Source organism: Rhea pennata, chromosome 17 (genome assembly GCF_028389875.1).
Source record: "Rhea pennata isolate bPtePen1 chromosome 17, bPtePen1.pri, whole genome shotgun sequence".
In the NCBI taxonomy this organism is placed as follows: domain Eukaryota; kingdom Metazoa; phylum Chordata; class Aves; order Rheiformes; family Rheidae; genus Rhea; species Rhea pennata.
The window spans coordinates 15,271,226-15,292,753 of NC_084679.1; the positions used below are offsets into that span (position 1 = coordinate 15,271,226).

At 48.2% G+C, this 21,528-nt stretch overlaps 1 protein-coding gene across 1 annotated transcript in view; it reads right to left on the minus strand.

Moving 5' to 3' along the window:
• Window positions 1-17,022, minus strand: part of POLE (DNA polymerase epsilon, catalytic subunit) — a gene marked incomplete at its 5' end in the record, with an annotated part of 29,718 nt that extends 12,696 nt beyond the window's left edge. Inside the window, 24 exons of the mRNA XM_062590407.1 lie at window positions 438-633; window positions 2,153-2,310; window positions 3,072-3,216; window positions 3,527-3,619; window positions 4,052-4,200; window positions 5,213-5,358; window positions 6,087-6,233; window positions 6,373-6,475; window positions 6,884-7,012; window positions 7,600-7,707; window positions 8,965-9,177; window positions 9,566-9,679; window positions 10,288-10,420; window positions 11,213-11,332; window positions 12,078-12,163; window positions 12,484-12,594; window positions 13,080-13,187; window positions 13,509-13,589; window positions 13,929-14,070; window positions 14,617-14,771; window positions 15,413-15,505; window positions 16,139-16,183; window positions 16,499-16,579; window positions 16,849-17,022. Of these exons, the coding sequence (XP_062446391.1) occupies window positions 438-633; window positions 2,153-2,310; window positions 3,072-3,216; window positions 3,527-3,619; window positions 4,052-4,200; window positions 5,213-5,358; window positions 6,087-6,233; window positions 6,373-6,475; window positions 6,884-7,012; window positions 7,600-7,707; window positions 8,965-9,177; window positions 9,566-9,679; window positions 10,288-10,420; window positions 11,213-11,332; window positions 12,078-12,163; window positions 12,484-12,594; window positions 13,080-13,187; window positions 13,509-13,589; window positions 13,929-14,070; window positions 14,617-14,771; window positions 15,413-15,505; window positions 16,139-16,183; window positions 16,499-16,579; window positions 16,849-17,022 (3,030 nt within the window). The remainder of the gene's footprint in view (window positions 1-437; window positions 634-2,152; window positions 2,311-3,071; window positions 3,217-3,526; window positions 3,620-4,051; window positions 4,201-5,212; window positions 5,359-6,086; window positions 6,234-6,372; window positions 6,476-6,883; window positions 7,013-7,599; window positions 7,708-8,964; window positions 9,178-9,565; window positions 9,680-10,287; window positions 10,421-11,212; window positions 11,333-12,077; window positions 12,164-12,483; window positions 12,595-13,079; window positions 13,188-13,508; window positions 13,590-13,928; window positions 14,071-14,616; window positions 14,772-15,412; window positions 15,506-16,138; window positions 16,184-16,498; window positions 16,580-16,848) is intronic.
• Between the last annotated feature and the right edge of the window lie 4,506 nt (window positions 17,023-21,528).

The window sequence follows — 21,528 nt, forward strand, 5'->3', positions numbered from 1 at the left end:
TGTCTCTGCTCTTGCTGGTTATTTTAAAGCTAATCTCTTCTGGGCTCCTCAGAAAAGATTCTGCAGGCAAATGGCTCTGCCATCCTCTGTCTCAGTGAGTGGTTCTAGAGAAAGTCCTTGGTGGAAGAGGGCCACCAGGCTACCTCTGTAAAAGAGGTGACTGGAGGACAACGCTTATCCACAATTAAGCAGTAACAGCTGAAAAAAGTGCTGTAACAACAGGTCTGGTGCTAAAAGACCTTAAAGGGCAGCCCTAGAGAATCAAAGAGGCAGAAATTACAGGCAAACAGCCATCAGAGGCACAACGGACCAACCATTCTCTTCAGACAAAGTCCATCCTCCCTACAGTGTTAGGGTAGCTTTGACATTTCCTCTCTGGCCCCAACCTGGGAAGACAAACATGCAGGGGATGCATATCCTGCAAATCCTACACTCACCTTGCTGTACAGTACATCCAACCAGTAATCAGCCACCTTGGCTACAGAGGCGTAGACCTCCTCCAGTGTGGTGCCTTTCAGAAAGGCCTCAAATACAGAAGACTGGAATATCTTCACCAACTGCAGCTCTCCCCGTCGCTTCACCTCAAACCCTTTCAGTTCAGCCAAGGATCCATCTTCATTGAATACTGCATACCTAGGATATAGAGCTCGTGCAAAACCTTGTCTGTGCCAAGGAACACATCTCCCAGGATGCTGCTTACTACCCTCCTGCCAAAGTACTTTTAGTATTGCCAAACCAGGCAGCCACCAGGTAAGCTAATCCAAGCTGTGGGGTTCTGTACTAGCAGGATCTAGGCATATTTACACAGCTAGAGACAATAACATTATGAACTACTTCACCTCCAGCTGCAAAAGCACATCAGCCTCTGCCCCCAACTTGCCAATACTAACTGGTAAAATATTCTTAAATGCACACAAATAAAGGGCAAGAAGTGAAAGTCAGGGTTACAGGAGTAGAGAAATGGAGTGAAATACCAGGAAAAGCCTTATACAGGAGAATGAAGCTTTGTTTGGAAAATAGGAGGGGATGCTGGCAAAATGGACTCAGAGGAAACTGGACATTGCTAGTGAAACAACTATGACAAACACACCGTCCTCTTTTTTTTCCTGTCGTGTTTCTTGGATTTCACATGCCTGCCAATTATTTGCATGGCTCAATATAACCATCACAGGAAGCTTCAGTGGAATAGAGGTGAGACTCAAGCGTACATTGCTTTGTCACCCCTCCTCCAGGCAGTCTTTTCTTCCTCAGCTGGCAGTGGTACCTGCCAGCCAGCTCCACACTACTGCTCTTTCCACTTTGAGAGTGAGCAAGAAATAAGCGCACTTGCTGACATCCCAAAAATCACAGAAAAAAAAAATCAAGGGCCCCTGAGATAAGAGTCCTGTGAGCAGAGTTCATTCAGTGCTTGACGTCATCTTGACTTCTGTGACAGACTCCCTTGGCATGCAAAGGCACTCACAGTGGATGCTGGAGTTCATCCAACAGAGACATTCAAGCAGAAACAAACATAGTCCTGTAAGAATAGAGAGGGCTGGAGGACAGTGACAGTATTTTTTGAACCCAGACTCAGGTCTGTGGGCAGTCCTCTCGTGACTGCTCGTGCTCATATTTAAGGAGGCTGCAGGAGAAAGTCAGTGAAGTCAAGTGCAATTGCTTTTCTATAACATGATGGCAATGGCAAGATCCATTCCTTTCCCTAGATGGGGATTAAAGTGGAAACCTTTGGGAAAAGTGTTACTAGAGATCTGTAAACTTGAGAGAGGGACAGAGATTAGTGAATTTAAAGAGAAAAGACAGAAAGAAAAATCAAAGTTTGCCTCTGCATCTCAGAACCAAACAGGGAGACCATGACTAGTCAGAAAGTTTGAGAAGTGCTGTTCTACTGTTATCTTCAAAATTTACTGTCAGAGTGTGTCAATTAAGGCCAGGGCATAGCCGGATTCAAAGACTGATCTCATGCAAGGAGCTTGCCGTTTAAAGGCAGCATGATCTCGGTGGTATTCAGCAACAAGCAAACCAAACATGCTGCGAGCTCCAGAGGACTGGCAACACGGGGCAAGGACTAACACGCCTCAAATGTAGTCAAGGAAAAGGACCGTCAATCTCTTAACTTGGGAAAGTGGTGATTTTTCAAGCTTTGAACTCTTACCTTTTCTTCAGCTTCTTGCCCTCCTCCTTGGACGCTGGAAGGATCATGGCCAAGTAGGGCCCATCCACTTCAAAGAAGATGCTGTTCTCTGAGCGTGTGACATAGGTGAGAGAGGCTGGGTCCTCCAGCTCCTGGTACTGATCATTTGTGAAGCCTTCCTGCCGGCACAGCCCCAAGAGAATAGCCTCACTCAACAGCTGAACAGCTGGGCTGATTATATGAGTAGACAGCCCCCAGATACATTATCCTGTCTGAAGGGATCACTGATGGCCTTTGTTCCTTCCGGATGATGGGAAAGGTCAATCCCTGCTCTCCTGAGGGAACATACCCTATCTTAGCAGAGAATAAAGTAAGTTATCCTGATTCCTTGTGACCAAGCAACTCTTTGGAAAGCTACAGAACAATTTAGCAGGTAGGACTCAAACATGGGACCTGAAGAAAAGTGCAGGAGACTCTAAAGTCACTTCTTCTGGCTTATAGCCATAAATGTCTGAGCAAGCAGAGCATGGGACCTTGTTCTTGTCTTGACTCCTGCTGCTTCTGGCAGTCTATGTACATAAGCAGACACCAACCCTGGTCTCTTACACTATACCCTCCCTGCTATATCAGAGTCTCTCCTTCCACTCAAACGCCAGTTTGAGCTATGGGCTGTGCAGGGCAGAGAGTAGCTGTGTAGCAAGCAAAGCTGTCAGCCCCAACGTCCTGCTCATTACACAGGGGACCAGAGACAAAAGACAGGCTGTCCTCTGGGCTGAAGCCAACTCCAAGAACAAAGATGCATACTCCACTGCCAGCAGAGCCACTCCATTCGCAAGAACTGCCTGATTGGCTTGCAGGCCTACAGAAGGCTAAAACATTTTCTTTCCCTTCACTGTTTATACCAGACTGTAGAGCTGGCTGATACAGATGCCAGACTCACCTTCACGAGGATGTTCAGCATGGCACCTGGGTAGGAGATTGTCACCTTGGGCTTCTTTGAGTTGGTTGACTTGATGACAAAGTTTTCCGGGAAGCTGTTGGGAAGGACACACCAAATCCCATCTGTATCCAGTTCTAGAGGTCTCCTAAGAATGGAATAAAAAAAAATCACCATCAGGAAGAGATTGGAAAATATGCCAAAGAACTGTTCTCTGTCCACAAGTCAGGCAGAGCCACTGTCCTTTCTGCAAAGGAAGTCCTAGTAATACAACGCCAGTTGCATTAATAAGCCATGGCAATGTCAGAAATCTGAATCTCCAGAACACCAGTGCTTCCAGTGATTAATCCCACATCTGTCCCACTGCCCCTCTTCTCTGCCGGTCAAATTCTGCCCTTACCCATCTGCTCACACTACATACAGGAGAACCCTTCTTCCTCAGCTCAGCACATACTCACCCAATCTGCTCAATCAGCTCTCTAGCCTGTGTGATGATATTTGCTCCAGTGAAGCACACAATCCCAGCCATTTCCATGGAGTACCAGCGAGCTCTGTGAATGGAGGAGGGACAGTCAAAAGGCTGCAGTGCTACCTCTTAAGTACAGCTGCGGGGAAGGGCATCAGGCCGTACAGAAAATAAAGTCTCAGGGCAAAAAAGACGATCACAACAGCCCTTAGGAGATCATTTTCCTTTCCTTCCTTGTGATACTTCAGGAAACCGCACACCCTGAAGAATCACCTACAGACAAACCCTGCCATTCATTGCCAATGCTACAGGGCCTTGTTTAGCAAAAGTCCCTGCTAAGGGGACTAATAAATAAGAAGTCATTAATAGGAACAAAAAAAAAAGTGTTACAGGGATCACCTATCATCCCCCTTGTCCTTTGGAAGCAGGTTAAGAAGGTGAGAGCCTCACTAGAACAGCTCTGGTTTACAACGCTCCTTGCTGGAGGACTCCAGCAATGACCACAGGTGAGACTCACCCTTTACGCATGACATAGCCATAGAAAGAATTGAGGATACACTTGTGTGCCAGCTGCAGGGAGTCATAGAGGATTTCCATATTCTTGCAGCGCTTCACTTCAGAGGCATCGCCTGTCTCCACAGCCGCAGACAGCTTTTTCTTCCACACCTGATGGCAAGAGGCAGAGTCAGGACAACCCTGTAGGTTCCACATTCCACTACAGGCAGTATCAATAGCCAGATATTCCCCCCATCTCAATCCTAATATGACATTGTGATCCTAGAACAGTATCAGTTAAGATAATTCCTCTTTCTTTTTGCTCCTTCTTCTGCATTTGAGGAGGAAGCGTTGGGCATAGGTATCATGCTATATTAGGGAAGAGTCTTCCAGCATCAACTGTAACTCACAGCCAAAGTTAGAATTACCTAATCCCAGCAGAACTGCCATCCTACATCAATTCTGTCACACCACGTATTGTGCTGGCAAGAACTAAATGCTTGCAGCAAGAGATTAGATCGAGACTAACAGCAGAACCATTTCAGCAGAAAAGGCCTCCCAGCCACCTCCGTGATTCACAACAGAACTAGCAATAACTGCAAAGCAAATGGCTCTTTATAAAACTCTCCCAGAGACAGAGTCCCAGGGTCTTGTCATTTCTTTCAATATATTAGGAATTACATTTCAGTCTCCTCCCTCTGCCACAAGACCCCAAACATTTGAGAACTAGAACATGCTGCTTCTTTCTCCGAGAATCAACCATTTCTTAACCCAAGATCAAGATTGTTTCTCTGCTTGTCTCATCTTTCTGTTTGAAAAGTACTCTACACTGAACACAAACCAGATCACAAAACAGTTGAGCTGAGGATTTTCTAAATCCAGTAAAAAAATCAAAAAAAAAAAAAAAAAAAAAAAAAAAATCCAAAAAACCCCCGGCTGTTTTGTTTCCTAGCACTGAAAGCGAGCTGAGACATCAGAGAGCTAGTAACCACTGTGGCAGCAGCTGTTTAGGATTCAGCAGGGAAAAAACCTGTACTTGCACCAGAGCTGTCAGGAAAGCTAGTATTTCTTATTGACCACACAGACTGAGCAAAATGATTCTTTAGGGTTCAAGTTTTCACTGAAGAAGTGAGAACCTTCTAGCTTTGGCAGGACAAATAAAACAGAAATTCAAGCCCAGCACCTTATGCAACCCCTTGAACTCATAGCGACGGTCTCTGAAAGCTCGTACAGTGTCTACATAGAAAGAGTTCTCCCGCTGGCAGATGGTGGTGACACGCTCCTCCACCTTGGTGACATGGATCTTCTTATAAGCCTTGCGGCAATAATCTAGTAAAGGGAATAAACAGAGAAAGCTTTCTCAGAGATCAGCGCCCCACTATGAATGGGAAGGATGAACACAATGGCATCGGGCAAACCACACAGATCCACAGAGCTGAAGCTTTCAAGGCACCAGTCTGAGAAAAATTCCATCAATGCAAATAAACATCATACCTAGGAAAGCAAGGAAGCAGACCTGCTACACAGGCAAGGGGAGGAAGATATTAATGTGGGGAGAAACAGCACCTCTCTAGAGAGATGCAGAGGTGTGTGTGGGAAACAAATTACCCATGAGGGCTCATCCACAAATTCAGGCTCTGCTCAGAGCCCCCACTAGCTAGATGCTCCTGCTGAGCAGTATCACTTTAGGAGCAAAAAGTGAAAGGCTATTGATGCATGTGTTTCACTGACATGCTTAATGAGCGCTCTTTAAGGAACAACAACAACAAAAAACAAACACACACACACCACCTTTCATGTGTCTCAGCTCAAATACATGGCTCTCAGTGAGAAAAGAGAAACACTGAGACAAAAACCAGCACTTGCCTCCTCCTCAAAAAAACGTACAGGAACTGGTTGGGATCCTAGGGGAAAACTGTTGCAGCTTAAAACTGAGATCAAATTCAGTCTGAGCCAGCATGAACTAAGTAGCCCCAGACCTGAGAGAGAAGTAATTAATGATGTGTTTATAGTCTAGGCAGCAAAAACCTGCTCCAGATAATGCCATTTATTTTCACCTGCCAGTCGCTTCTTCTCATACTTGGCCTGTTCTTCACGGGAAAGCTCGTGGAACGCCCGGGGTGCTCCATCTGGATACAGAGGAGGAAACTTCTCAGACTCCAGTTGTTGCTGGATGCGGTGATACTCGCTGCGGCTTGCAGGCACTGCAAAGGAACAGCAACTAGGAGCTTTCCAGGGGAGGAACAGGAAGTGGTCTCTGTGTCTTCAGCTCACACTGCAAGCTCTATCCATGCTGCAATGCAGCAGGGAACTTGACAAAGCAGACAGCAGAATTACACTTACTGAATTCTCCTCTCCACTGCCAAGTCATCCGGCGCTGACAGTTAGCACCTGGCTTGTTGAAGTCACAGGCAGCACATGTGGCCTCATCCACCATTGCTGAGGGCTGGACACAGGCCAGACACACCCATGTTAGAGAAAACAGAACTGTCTCCAGTGACATATGCCAGAATGAACAGATGTTGGGTAGTAGTAGAACACAAATGTGAACATCACAGAGATGATGTCCAGTAAATTCTCCTTTCTAGAAGCTTTTTAGAACAGCAAAAACAATGACTATTCTTTGGAAGAAGCTAGCTAAAGCTATTGCTCTATCTTGGACAGACCTTTCGGCTCTGTACACCTGCCAACTGTAACAGCCTGACTGGATTTCAAACCTAGCCTTATTTTATCTCCCTGTCCAGGGCAGAAAGTTTATCGTTTGCCGTTAAGGGGGATCAAATCGGAGGGACTACCTAGACCATCTGCAAGACAAAACAAAAGACACCTTCCTGACTGGACTGAGGTTACCCACCTGCAACCTGTTGGTCAGAATGATGTTGGGGTACATGGCCCCTACATCTAAATGATAGATAAGGGGGCATTCAATTCGGTTAGGAACATCCTTCAAGGAATTCAGCTTGACTTTGATTTCATCGCAAACCTGCAGGGAGATGTCAAAAAGCAAAATTCAAACAAGAAGGAATTAATGATGCAGTCACATAGGCACTATATTTGGTCCTTTGCTTCCGACATGCACAGAGACACCTGCCACTGATTCTGGGGAACAGAGGAAGAGTATGAAGAACTAAAGGAATAGGATTAAGAAGAGTGGTAGTGGCGAGTCTTCTTTAGCCACCACTGTTTAAAGTTTTCTTTTGGACCTCTAAGATAGGTTTCATCTACACTGCAAATGTCTACATATAAGTTTCTCTTGTCTCTCTCCATGGAGTATAAAATGAGTCTAAACAGGCATCTTTAACATGTGTTGTCTCACCAGACATATTCAGGATGAGAAAAATCAGCCTTGCCTCCAGCCTGTGCCAATTCTTTATTAATATGGGAAATAAGGCACAGATGCACGTGGAGCAGAACTCAAAGCTGAAGAAAGTTGTTATACAACACCAACATATGTGCACAGGACCCAGGCTTGCCTAAAGAAATGTGCTGCAACTCCACCCTCACAGTTCTGCTCTCCCTGGAAAGCCCAGTCATGCCTCTGGCCCTGCAGGCTGAGGCAGGACAACAGACCTCCTGGAAGTTGGTGACTTGATCCAATGGCAAACCTTCTTCCTCTTCGACAGCATGCCGGAGCGTCTTCTCCACATGCTGCACCAGGAAGTCAAAGGCAGCAGGATTCTGCAAGGATACAGGAATAATACTGAGACCTCTTCTAGCCCTGACACCCATCCTGGCACACTGCCCAGGGAAGAGGGTGGGCTGACAGCTTCTGCAAGATTATCCATGCTCCAGTGTAGCTTTGGGGATCTTTGAAAACAGGCTCACTACTTAGCAGAGCACGTCTCAGTGTGGGTAGAGAGCAGTTCATCTCATCTGAAGGGCAGATGGCTGAAACAGGTCAGCTGAATGGCATCTTAAAATGCCCCTTCGCTCACTGATCAGCTCCGTTGTGAGCAGGCAGATAACGTTGGCCAATTAGCTGGCCTGACCTCCATAGCCAACTTGAGCTCTCTAGAACTGAAGGACGGTGGCTTTCTGCTAAGAACCCTACAACTCACAAAAGTCTAGACCACTGGCACTGGGGCAAAACACAAAGCACAGAAGAGATGGTGGCTGCTCCCCGGCCCTTCAAGTTCTCCTGCAAAGGAGGCTATATAGGGTAGCTAACAAGAAGAGAAGATTGCATATATGTTTCATAGTGCAACACTTAGCAGGTGGGGCTGACCTAGCAGTCAGCTGCTCACACATCTCACTGCTCTAAGGGGCCAAGGATTTAGATTTAAGATCCTTCTAAATTCACAGTGCACCTTCCCTTAAGATCATTTACTAGATTAAGGCCACTAAAATAAACAGCACTGAGGTGTGGTGTATCACATAGGAAAGAGAGAAGTTGCCTCTAAAACTTACAATCTAGACAGTAGCACCAACCAGAAACAGGTAAAGAAGTTCAAATGAAGAGGCCAAAAGAAGTTTGGCTTGAGTGAGAGAAGGACAAAGACATAATCCTGACGAGACAAAAGCAGAGCCATCTCTGCCAACAACCACTGGCTCAAAGAAAACCAAAAACCAAAAACCAAAAAAAAAAAAAAACAGAAAAACCCCTCAACCAACCAATAAACAAACCCATACAAAAGCAATGAACCACTCTCCTTGCTGTAACACTGTCTTTACCCAATAGCCAGTCTGAGGTCATGAGGAGCAACTCCTCCAACCCTTCCCACCTAAACTCTAAGCAGGTTCATGTACTCAACCAATAAATTAGGTATCAAAGTTTTATAACAGGTATTGCTATCGGGTATCCCCCAAAAGAACAGAGGATGGTAATTCCAGTTGGAGGGTTATTCCCTGCTGCCATGTTCTCCAGAAAGAAGAGACAGAGCATCATTGCATTACCATTTTAAAGCCTCTGTTGCAACACCTTGATTGTGTCCTTACCATTTTAAAGCGGCAAGGGATGTCACTGCGAAAAACCCCAGATTCCAGAGCTTCCACGTGGCCTCCTACATACGTCTCAGAGTCCAGCACATGGCCATCATCTGTAAGTTTGTTGAACTCCTGCTCCTGCTTGTTGGGGAAGATGATGTTGGCGTGATAGGCCTGAACCATCAGCAATGCCTCACACAGTGTCCCAGAACCTTTTCTTAACACCTGTAAAAGACAGACATCAAAAACTGGACTTAGAAAGAAGCGCTGCTGGAATTAGCCTGGCCTTATCACCGTATCATTAAACTTAAATGTTTGATTTGGTGCCCAACATGACGCGTTTATTCAGGCAGTACTGAAGCCCAAGGCAAGAAGGAGCACAGTAAGGAAACAAAACCAGCTCCTTCACTTAGGCTACCCATAACTGGTCTATGGAAAAACAGCTATGACTGCTGTACTGCAGAAAGAAAGTGCATTTGAAGACTACTTTCCCTCCTTTCCTTGTGAAAAACTATCCAAACAGTAGAAATTTGTTCTATTGCCAACGTGTCACTGTTGCATGAAGGATGCAGCTCTTTGCCCAGAAAAGAAATTGTTTCAGGCATGCACTCACCTCATCAGGCTCCATGGGAATGATGGTGCACAATGCAAAAATGAAAGGGTGCACATACTTCATATACAAGTAATAGGTAGCAACTGCATCAGACACTGAATAGGTGGCCAGAGTCTGTTGAGGAGAAAGACAAATCAATCCTAGTCATATTTAAGACAGCAGTTAACACGTACAACGGGAAACAATGAAAGGTTAAAATCAGCAGGAAGATGGAAAAGGTATATCTCTGCATACAAACATCCCAGCATGTAAAGAGTTATCAGCTGGCTTAAGACGACATTCTGCTTTAACCCTAACTACATAAGCCAGCTCCGAATTAGCAGAAATGGGGAAGATGAGCTCACTGCCACATATCTGCACAGATGCCACTCCTGAGTGGTCAGGAGGCCACTCCTGGCCTACAGAGATCTCCAGGGCTTCAGCAGAAACCTCATTACTAGTGTCCGTGAGACACCTTAAAGCACTGCTTCGTTGCAATGCCCCGAGTACTACCATTTTGCAGGAGTGTAAATAACACAAATATACAGTGCAATGCCAATGCCAGAAACACATCAAAGAAATTCTATTCTTCCCTAAGCTTCTTTCAGGTGTCTGAAATTCAGCAAGATACACTGACAACTTCTCAAAGACACTGCATTAACTTACAAGTATTTCATAAAGCTCTAACTCAAAGGTTCACTAATATTGCAGATGCCCAGAGATACAGCACAGGGTGGGAATACCTGAGGCTCCTCTGTAGCCATCCGGCACATCTCTTCAGGGTCCAGCTCCACTGGATCATAACCCAGTTTTGCTTTTGCTGCTGCTTTCAGGTTGTGACTTCCCACCGGCAGGTAACTGTCTCTCTTCACCCACCTAGACAGAATAATGAAAATGCCAGTCGACGAAGAGACAGCCCTGCACTTCAGAAAGGGCTGCTACGTGCAAAAGGTCTGGATTACTGTAACAGGGAAAGGTGAGAGCAGAACATCCAAGTGCAGTGGAACAAGAAGCTGCACAGCTTTAGACATTCTGCATATCTACCCATGCTCTTAAATCCTGCTATTCAAATCATTTCTATTGCTCAGATTCTCAACCCTCATACTTCAGAGACTTCAAAGATAAACATTTCAACACAGGAGGAGGTATCAGCAGGACTGCAAAGAGTCAGTTGTTTTCCAGAGTCTGGACACTGGTCTAATGTGAAAAAACATTCAAGTCACATCTTCCGAGACAGACAGCCCTCTTCTGCACACACGCACATATGCATCCTTTCTTTTCCTCTCTGTGCTAGGCAGGCTGTTGGGTTAGACTATGGCCCTGTACCCACTACAATGGTTTGGTCTTATCCTGTCCTTTTACCTGCTATCCAGGACAGTTCTCAAATCCCCAGTGACAGCCACCAGCAGACTGTATAAACAGAGTTAGTCGTTCAGGCTAGTGTGGGCAAGACGTAACTTCTGTAGCTAATGGCACACAACGGAGTACCGAGTAGAAGCAGCAAAACCAAAGATGGGGGTGCTAGTTCTTTCCTAATAAGATGTAACACGTGATAGCAGTGCACAGAGATGGAAAAAGGACAGTATTCAAATACATCAACTGTAGGCATTTTATACAAATTTAACAGATAAAGATGCAGTTAAACGGTACAGAGGCAGCACTCGGTACCTCAGACAATCCATGTGGATGCACTGCGGGGCTTTGTACTCTCCCTGACTGTCCTTCTGAAATCCAATCTCCTGATACATATTAATTCCATGAGCTGCTGCTCTTGCTTCCACAAAAGGCCTGAGGAGAGAGACAATGCAGAAGAGAAGAAACAAAGCAGTCCCTTTCCTCCACCCCATCCCCACCCCAAGGGTTTCAGAATTGCTTTCTTATAAGCTACTTAATGAGGAATTTTTCTTGTGAATTCTCCTTTGCTCCAGACCTTACCCGTGAGAGCTGGCCACAGTGAAAACTCCCTGTAGGGCAGAGCTACTGCATGAAGGAAGCTGCTTGCTTACATCCTATACCAGGAGGCAGAACATTATGGTCTAGTTTCCCTTGCTCCCCAAAGGCTTGGCTGCTCTGGTCTCCCTATTATTCTGCAGTTCTCTTTTGACACTTTGCCTGTCCTCCGGTTACTGAGGTCATCAGTATACAAACATTGCCAAATCAACAACAATTTAGAAGTAGCTCAGCAATCCCAGGACCAACTGATAGGACTCTATAGAAGTTCATATTTCAAATGCAATAAACATAGCTCTGCTCAGAAAAAAAAAAAGTTCTGAATTCCACCTCCCCCTCTTCGACAGTCCTCTGCAGGCTGGCAATCCAAGACTCAGCCCAGCACTCCAGATAAAGAGCACATAATCAGGATGTAAACAGGTTCCCAAACTGGTTGGACAGTCTGCATAGACAAGAATGCGTGTGACCATTATGTGACCTCCAGCTCCACACAAAGGACCTACAGGCTGGTATCCAATCTCACCCCATGGCCTAGACAACACTTTCTTTCAGAATCCAGGTTAGTTTTCATTCCTGATCTTACCAGTCAAAGAAGTCTCCATTGTATGTGACAATGACAGTAGGTTTGGTCTCCTGGACATGTTCAAACCACCTCTGGATTAAATGAGCCTAGTATGCAACAGAGGATTAAAAAAAAAAATCCCAAAACAAAAAGCATTCCCCCCCCTGACACACACACACTCAGCAACTTCACCTCCTGCAGGCAGGCACTGGATATAATATAATTGATGCAGTCCTTCCCCTCTGCTCTTGACCTAGCTAGAACCTGATCTGCCTCATCATCACACCATGAAATGAAAGCATCACCAGCACGGCGACTGTCTACTGTGCTCCCCAAACATAGTCTACTGGCTGATAAGCTCTCTTCGGCCTACAAGAGACCAAGGCAGATAAAAAGCAGCCTTATTTCCCAAGGAGAACCTACTTACCTCATCTGGTTCATTAAAGACACAGAATGGACCCTCATACTCCGGCTTGGGGGTAAATTCAAAGTCTTCAATATCCTCGGAGACAATCTCCCTGTTTGTGATCAGATAGCCCTAGAAAGTTGACAAAGGAAGAGTTACTGAGGACTCAGATCCCTGCTACACCAGAGACAGGTTCCTGAACAACCAGAACACACTGCCTAAAGGATGAAATAGTCTTCCATCGATGCGATAATCCTTGCACAGCTTGATAGGTAGAGCTTTTGTCAAGTGGGAACGACTCTTTGGAGGTCCCCTTCTGAACAATTGCTTACAATCAACTAAGCATGCCAAAAGGGAGACAGCTTGAGGACTATACTCTCTGAATTACTACTGCCCCTCAAAGGGGCACCAGTAGCCTTAGCTGGGTTCTCCAACATACAAAACGAGGAAATTCTTATGCATCATTCAGACTTCAATTTTATTTCCACAGCCATTACACATAGACCGAGCAACTAGCAACAAAGCAAGCCAGGAATGAGATGGCCAAAGGTGACATGCTCGTTAGCTGTCTAGTATTTTGCTCTGAAGCACGAAGAAAAGAACTGTTGTTCCATTACCTGCCCATCAATCATGTAGGAGATCATCATGATCTGGTCTGTCTCTGCATCAGGAAACTTCAGAGGGAGTTTGGTAGTTTCAATGTCAAAGGCAAGAACAACCGGATCCTGAATATGACCAAATACATTAAACTCAAATCAGCTTTAGAGTATGATTTAACAAGCAGTTCTCATTAGATTTACTAGGCTCAGTGCTAGCACAGTAAGCCAGTCATACTCTCCTTGGTAATCATTTTACAATGTGCCTTATTAATCCGAAGTAAAATCACCACCCAAGCCCATAAACAAAATTTGCTCCATGAACACTGTGATATAATTTCAGCTAGGCACTGGAAATTAATGCCATTGCACTGCTCAAAGTGAGCTGCTAGCAGAAAACAAACCAGCCATGAAGAGGCACAGACTGACTCCTGCCTGACAAATGCTCACCGGTCGCTCTACAAGGTCATCTCGGCGGGTGATTTCCGGAGGGTAAGTGCTGCCCCGGTATCGCACGTTGTACCAATGAGCCTATCACAGCAAGGGAGAATTGCAGGAAGCACTTAATGGGAGACCTGCTCCTAGTGATACTTTTGTTCACATGCTGGGGACAGAACTGCAAGAATTCATTGTAATTCAGAGGAAAGACTGTGGTTATGCAGTAGACTATTTAACTTTCCTGTGTATCAGTAACTGGGGGGAAAAAAAAAGCCCACCAGTAGCGGACTAGATTTCACATGTTAACTCGTTGTCATGGATGCCTTTACGCAGGTGCTGGAAAGAAGATTTCCAGTATGCCTGCACTTCAAGAATACAGTAGTACAAAATGAATGCCTTAAGCTTCTCCTAGCTTCCATATTCCTTACTCACCACATGGATCTTCAGGTCAATGGACAGGCGAATATGGTAGGGTACATCATACTCCCGCATATCCACAATGTTGTCCATTTGGTTGGCAACCTTTTTTGAGGGTCCTTCATCATCTGTGGTCAGGCTGCCTCCAGCAAGAGCACTACAGGGAGCAGAGGAAACCAACCAATGTACGTAAGTATGTTTATGCACATCTCAGACCTAGCAGGCTTGACTGTAGGAGACAATGTAGCAACAGTGGTACCCACTGATAACCAAACAGCAAAATTCATTAACAGGAGAGAACAGAATAACAAAAGCTTCTCTTTAATACCACAACCCCCTTCGAGAAAGAGGGTCATCAGGATTGACAGCACGTGAGGAAACATTGCGCACGCAAAAAACACTTACTACCTCTATGCCTTTAAAATAAATGTTTCTTATCGCATTGGATTTATAAAGCATAATGAATTTAAGAATAGTTGGGCACCCCAGGAATCACCTGGAACAAAAAATGTACACCTCTCAGTTGGGGAGGGAGTGCTCACTTCACTAGATTCCTCTTCCTTTGAAATGGTTCAACTGAAATCAGACATCAGGTGTAGGAAACCAAAGAGAAGATTGGAATTCTCATTTGTACTTTTTAGTCTGTGTGACTAAGGGAATCCTAATAAGCCCATGGGCCAACCGTCCTAAGGAGACCTCTTACCTTGACAGCATAGACGTATAGACATCGCTCGCCTGGTCTCGCTCTCTGTTTTTCCTCACAGCAGGAGAGATCTCTTTCCGCACCTTCACCAAGTCATCCACCGTGTGGAAGGATAACTTAATGTAGTTCCGCTTAAGACCCACCAAGTGATTTGGCTACAAAGCAACAAGACAGTGCCAGCTAAGGGTGGGAAAGAGTAATGAGGGAAAGGGGAAGACTGCTAACAGTAAGAAAGCGTTGGGAAGGCAAATTATACTGACACACGTGGAAGAACTGGCCAAAGAAGAGGTAGTAATTGGATGGAAAGACTAGGAGTGAGAAGAGATGCTAGCAAGCACGTAAGCCAGCAAAGGACATATGAGCTATGCCGGTTCACACCAAGGGCCATCTTGACCTGTTGTCTGTTTCCAAGCTCAATCACCAGTACACACCCAAGAAAGAGTAAATGGATAGTATTTCCTCTGCCACAACACTCTTAATCTCCAGCCATTTTTAGCTCAGGAAATTTCTTGAGCATCCTATGAAAAAGACTATGTGCTGGAGGAGAATATATATATATTTTATTTACTATTACTATAATAAACAAATACTGTCAATAAGCAATAATTAGCCTATTTATGATATGCAATGCAAACAGTGCTTGAAGATTAAAGGTAAGCATACTGCTTCCCTTTACTGCTTAGCCCCTTTCTACTCTACTTGAGCTCTGCAATTAAAAAAAAAAAAAAAGAAAGAAAAGAAAAGAAAGACAAAAAGATTAGTTATTCAATAGTACAGCAGGCAGAGGAATACTGACCAGATCCAAATCTTCTTTGGGGACAGTTTCCAGCTTTGAAATTTTCCCTTGAAACTTCTTGGAGAGGAAGGATGACACTTCTCGTTCACAGCCCTGCAAAGAAACTGGAGAATGAGCAACAAAGCCAGACACATTGCCAGAGGAGAAGACAGGCTTGCAAGAGGTTCTGGCAGTAGCGTCCTCAATTGTGAGGGGAGGACACGAGGCTGTTCTGAAATCCTGGCCGTCTGGAAATTCGTTCCTTCACACTGGGGCTGTCTTTGATTATCAGTTCACAGTACTGTCAGAACAAACCCACTTCTGCAGCACGAAGAGGATCAAGATGAGACGAGAGTGCTAATTTATCCCCGTTTGGGCTTAGAGGAAGTGAAATAGGCTCCAGAGATCAATTTTAGGATGAAAAAAGAACAGGAAAAATATGACAGGTTCTTGAAGGAATAATTCATCACATAACCAACCAACCTCCCTCTAGAAACCTTAGTGGAGCCACCACACTGACACAGCTGCTTCCCATCTCAGATCTTCTCTAACAGCTCTGACAAAACCACCAACAGAAGCACTGTAGCTGTATTTTTCTCCTACCAACCCAAGAAGATGGTCAGTCACAAGGCCTCTCAGCTTACTGGGGGACCCTTCAAGTCAAAGCTGCCCTTGTCTCTGGGACCTCGGCCACTAGTTTACTCAAGACCCCACTTGCCAGTGCGCAGCTTCCAAGTCCATACTCGCCTTCTGGGTAGCGATGTAGAAATATGGCTTATAGGGCAGGGCCACCTAGGAGAAATCAAAACCGGTGAACATTGCGCGACCCCGCAGCCAAGGTGAGAAACCAACCCAACGGTTCCCAACGGAAGCAACGGGCACCGCGCTGCCCTTGCTGCACGATGCTGGCATTTGTGCGCCACACACACATCCCTGCATCTCTGCAGCACCCACGTTGGCCCCCAAGGGTCCCAGGTGGACCCAGCGCAGGGCAGACAGCGCTGCTGCCTTGTGGGTGATGCCTGGGGCCCAGAACAGCCAAACCGGTGGGGGCAGGCAGGACGCCCAGCCCGGGCACCAGTGCTGCGCTGGAGGAACAGGACCCACCTTGAAGCGGCTCCCATCCTCCTGGATGAAGTAGTAGTCCACAGCACTCACCAGCCGCCGGTCCTCATCCAGCACCTCCGTCTGCACATGCACATGGCCTGTTACAACACACGACCCCCCCCGCCCCCTCCCACCCCAGTCCTACCGGGTGCCTGTCGGTGACACCTCCCCCCCTGCCCAGGTCCTACCAGGTGCCTGTCGGTGACACCTCCCCCTCTCGTCGGTGACATTCGCCCCCCGTCCTACAAGGTGCATGTCGGTGACCCCCCCATCGTTGTCCCCCCTAGTCCTACCTGGTGCCTGTGGGTGACACCCCCCGCCGGTGACATCCCCCCCCGGCCCAGTCCTACCGGGTGCATGTTGATGAGCCAGCCCGTGCGCTCGCCGGGCTCCGCGGGCCGCTCGAAGCCGAACAGCGCGTCCAGCCGCTCCGTGCGCTGCGAGCGCTCCAGGCGCTTGAGGGCGGACAGCGAGGAGCCATCGTCCCTGCGGGACACCGCGCCGTCAGCCGCCGCCCAGTCCCCGCCGCGACCCCCCCCCCCCCCGCCGCCGCCAGGCCCCGGTGCTCACCGCGCGCCCTCGCCGCCGCCGTCGCCGTCGCCGCCCGGCCCCGCGCGCCACCCGCCGCCCCGCAGCACCATCCCGCCGCGGCCGCAAGACATTCGCGCGCTGCCCCCAGCTCCCGCGAGCGGGAAGCCTGCCAGCCCCGCCTCCCCAGGGAGAGCACCAATCAGAGCGCGGCACCGCAGCCAATGGTCGCTCTCTTCCTCGACTTCTGCCCCGCAGCACGGCGGCTGCGTTGGCCACGCCCCTCGCGGCACCTTCCCGGGCAGGCCCCGCCCCCGCCCCGGCTGCCGCGCACGCGCCTGCGCGGCGGCGCCCGGCGCGGCCCGGCCCGGCCCGGCCCGGCCCGGCCGGGCGCGGCCTGTCGTGGGGCGGCGGCGCTGCGCGGGAAGCGGCTGCTGCTCCTGAAGCGGCGCCGTCGGGGGGGCAGTTGCGGAGCGGCGCCGCCGTCTTGGCCGCCTCTCCAGGTAGCCCTCCGGCTGCGAGGGAGCTGGGAGCCGGCTGCGCCCCCGAGGAGCCCTGGCCGGCCTTGAGGCGCGTGCCGGGCTCCTTGGGCCGTGCGAGTCTTCCTGCCTGGAGGCCGGACGGGCTGCGGGGAGCCGTCGGGGGCCGAGGCGCAGCGTGCGAGCTCCGTCCTTGCTGCGCTTTGGCGGGGCGGGCTGAAGCCCTGGCGAGCTGCGCGGAGCAGGCCTGGCATGGGCTCGGCGAGCCTGGCCCGCCCCGTCTCGCTGAGGTGCCGCCCGGCCGTTCAGGGCGCGGGAGGGAGCTGGCCGCTGAAGCTGGCTGGCTTGCAGTGAAACAGCAAGCAGCACTGCGGTCAGTCTGTGGAGTCACTGCCTGGGAGAAGAAAAGAGGGGCAGGTCCTCTGCAGGGACCCTAAAAAAAATGTCTCAGACGTCGGAAAACTGCACTGTGGAGGTAGTCCACAGGAAGCGCTTTCTGCACGGCTGTACGAACCGTATGTTTGGGGTTTTAAGCATATGCAGTGTGGAAATCGGGAGGCTCCTGGGAAGTTTCTTTCTGGGCCCCAGCCAGCTGCGAGCCGGCACTGCCAGCTTGAGCAGCCCGGATTGCGTTGTCCTTCCGTGGTGCTCGGGCGGTGTTGGGAGCACGTAGGAAGCACCGCTGCCTTTTGCCCAGGCTGTGCTCTGTCAGCGGCCCCTTGGGCACAGCCCCCGCTACTAAAGCAAGCCTCTTCTGTGTTGGCCGTTGCTAAGGCTTTTGTAAATAAACTAGGAGGAGCACACTGTTTTTAATTTACTTGTTTGTATTCAGTTGAACTTCTTTGTTTACAAAAGGGGGAAAAAAAGGAAGGATTAGTTCTCAGCAAAGTCCCTAGCCTTTACCCCAAAAAGGGGGATGGGCACCACTGTGGTGAATTACACCGTTCCTGCAAGTCCTTTTACTGAGCTGGCAATCAGGCCTTTGCCCTGGGAAACAGCTGATAAAAGGTCTTGGAGGCCTTTCCAAAGGCAAGGGATGTTAAGGACAACAGGAAGGGCTCCTTCAAATACATCATCAGCCAGAGGAGGACTAGGGAAAATGTGGGCCTGCTACTGAATGGGGCAGGGACATTCGTGACAAGGGATACAGAGAAGGCAGAATTACTGAATGCCGCCTTTGCTTCAGTCTTCACTGCTAAGGGCAGCCCTCAAGAATCCCAGAGGCTGGACGTGAGGGAGAAAGTCTGGAGAAGGGAAGGCTTTTCTTTGGTTGAAGAGGATATGATTAGAGACCTTCTGGGTAGGCTAGACATCCACAAATCCATGGGCCCGGATGGGATGCACCCACGGGTACTGAGGGAGCTGGAGGATGTTATTGCCAAGCTGCTCTCCATCATCTTTGAAAGGTCCTGGAGAACTGGAGAGGTGCCTGAGGACTGGAAGAAAGCCAGTGTCACTCCAGTCTTCAAGAAGGGCAAGAAGGAGGAGACAGGTAACTATAGGCCGGTCAGCCTCACCTCCATCCCTGGACAAGTGATGGAGCAGCTCATTCTGGATGTCATCTCCAGGCACATGGAAGAAAAGAAGGTGATCAGGAGTAGTCAGCATGGATTCACCAAGGGGAAATCCTGTTTCACCAGTCTGATAGCCTTCTATGACTGGCTGACTAGATGAGGGGAGAGCAGTGGACATTGGGTACCTTGACTTCAGCAAGGCTTTTGACGCTGTCTCCCGTAACATCCTCCTAGATAAGCTCAGGAAGTGTGGGTTAGATGAATGGACAGTGAGGTGGATTGAGAACTGGCTGAAAGGCAGAGCTCAGAGGGTTGTCATCAGTGGCACAGAGTCTAGCTGGAGGCCTGTGGCTAGTGGTGTCCCCCAGGGTTCAGTACTGGGTCCCATCCTATTCAGCTTCTTCATCAGTGATCTGGACAAAGGCACAGAGTGCCTCCTCAGCAAGTTTGTGGATGATACCAAGCTGGGAGGAGTGGTTGATACACCTGAGGGCTGTTCTGCCATTCCGAGAGACCTGGACAGGCTGGAGAGCTGGGCGGAGAGGAACCTCCTGAGGTTCAACAAGGGCAAGTGCAGAGTCCTGCACCTAGGGAGAAATAGCCCTAGGCACCAGTACAAGCTGGGGGCTGACCTTCTGGAGAGCAGCTCTGCAGAGAGGGATGTGGGAGTGCTGGTGGATGACAAGTTGACCATGAGCCAGCAATGTGCCCTTGTGGCCAGGAAGGCCAATGGTCTCCTTGGGTGCACTGGGAAGTGCATTGCCAGCAGGTCGAGGGAGGTGATCCTGCCCCTCTACTCAGCCCTGGGGAGGCCTCATCTCGAGTACTGTGTCCAGCTCTGGGCTCCCCCAGGACAAGAGAGACATGCAGCTACTGGAGAGAGTCCAGCATAGGGCTATGAAGATGATCAGAGGGCTGGAGCATCTGCCCTGTGAGGAACAGCTGCGAGAGCTGGGCCTGTTCAGCCTGGGGAAGAGAAGGCTGAGGGGGGATCTTATCAATGTGTATAAGTCCCTGAAGGGAGGGTGTCAAGGGGACAGAGACAAACTCTTTTCAGTAGTGCCACGTGACAGGACAAGATGGGCAAAAATTGAAGCACAGGAAGTTCCACCTGACCGTGAGGGGGAATTTCTTTCCTGTGAGAGTGACAGATCACTGGAAGAGTTTGCCCAGAGAGGTTGTGGAGTCTCCTTCTCTGGAGATATTCAAGGCCCTCCTGGATGCAACCCTATCTAACGTGCTCTAGGTGACCCTGCTTGAGCACGGTGGTTGGACTAGATGATCTCCAGAGGTCCCTTCCAACCTTACTGATTCTATGATCCTATGAAAAGGAGGTGGTCAAAAGACCTGTTGCAAATCTGTATGTGGTGTTCCCTGTGCTTCTTCCTTTACTATGGAGTCTCAGAAAAATAAAAGGAATGGAAAGAGGAGACTAGGGGAGAGGACAGCCTGTTCCTGTGTATTTCTGTAAGAAGAGGCTATGGATTTTATCTCTGCAAAGCCAAGCAGTGGCATCTTAAGGGCAGAAAACTTGATGATATTTACAGGTACAAGATCCGATTTCCATCCCAAACTGGAGGACAAAGTGATAGCTGTCCTTACGATAGTTGTCCTTCAATTTGGTGCTGCAAAACTGAATCGTGCTGGTAGCCTGAAACATGACTGAAAATTTCTCCTTCTGCAGCCCCAAATGTGGAAGAGCATTTAAGCAAAAAAGCATGTTTCAACAGTGACGTGTTCTCTAGGTGTTCAAGAAAAGGGGTAAATGTAAATAAATACTTATGTCAGTCACTTCAACCCCACAAGGCCACAATACTCCTTGGAAGTTCTTTTGAATACCCAGAAGCAGCTGTCTCAACTTAGGCAAGTCATTTGAATTTGATCTGTGCTTGACCCTCAGAATCTCCCCTCTTAGACATATAATTTCCTCTACGCTGACTTGCAGTACCAAAAGACAAAGAATAGGGACTATCTGACACAAAAAGTACTATATGGATAAGACAGCAGAGGTATTTTTCAAGCTGCTGTGTTTGCAGTCCTGGAAGGGTTTTCATCTTTCCCCCAAATAAACATCCAAACTCCATATCACTGTATGTTTACACTTTTCCCAACTTTGCTTCAAGGCTTCTAATTCAATCACTTGCCCTTTAGGCCTGTTGCCCAAAATCTGGGTTCTGTTACCCGCTGTGCAAGCACCCAATAGACACACAGGGTCGAGGTATCTGTTTATTTCATTTCTGCACGGAGATGGGGGCTAGGTGGTAAATCCACACAGCTAGCACACCTTCTCCCTCTCTCATTCTTGATTTATACACACTTTTCAGGGAGTACTTTATACAAATCTTTCCATTGGTTACAATTTCATTACATCAGGTAACCGCTCTGCACTTTCACATTCCTGTTAATTAGCAGAGGAAGCGAAGAAGAGGCGGTAACATCATTATCATGTCATTTCCCCATATTTCTAATACCCATGGCATGGGTAATCCGGGAGATTTGGGGACTAGAG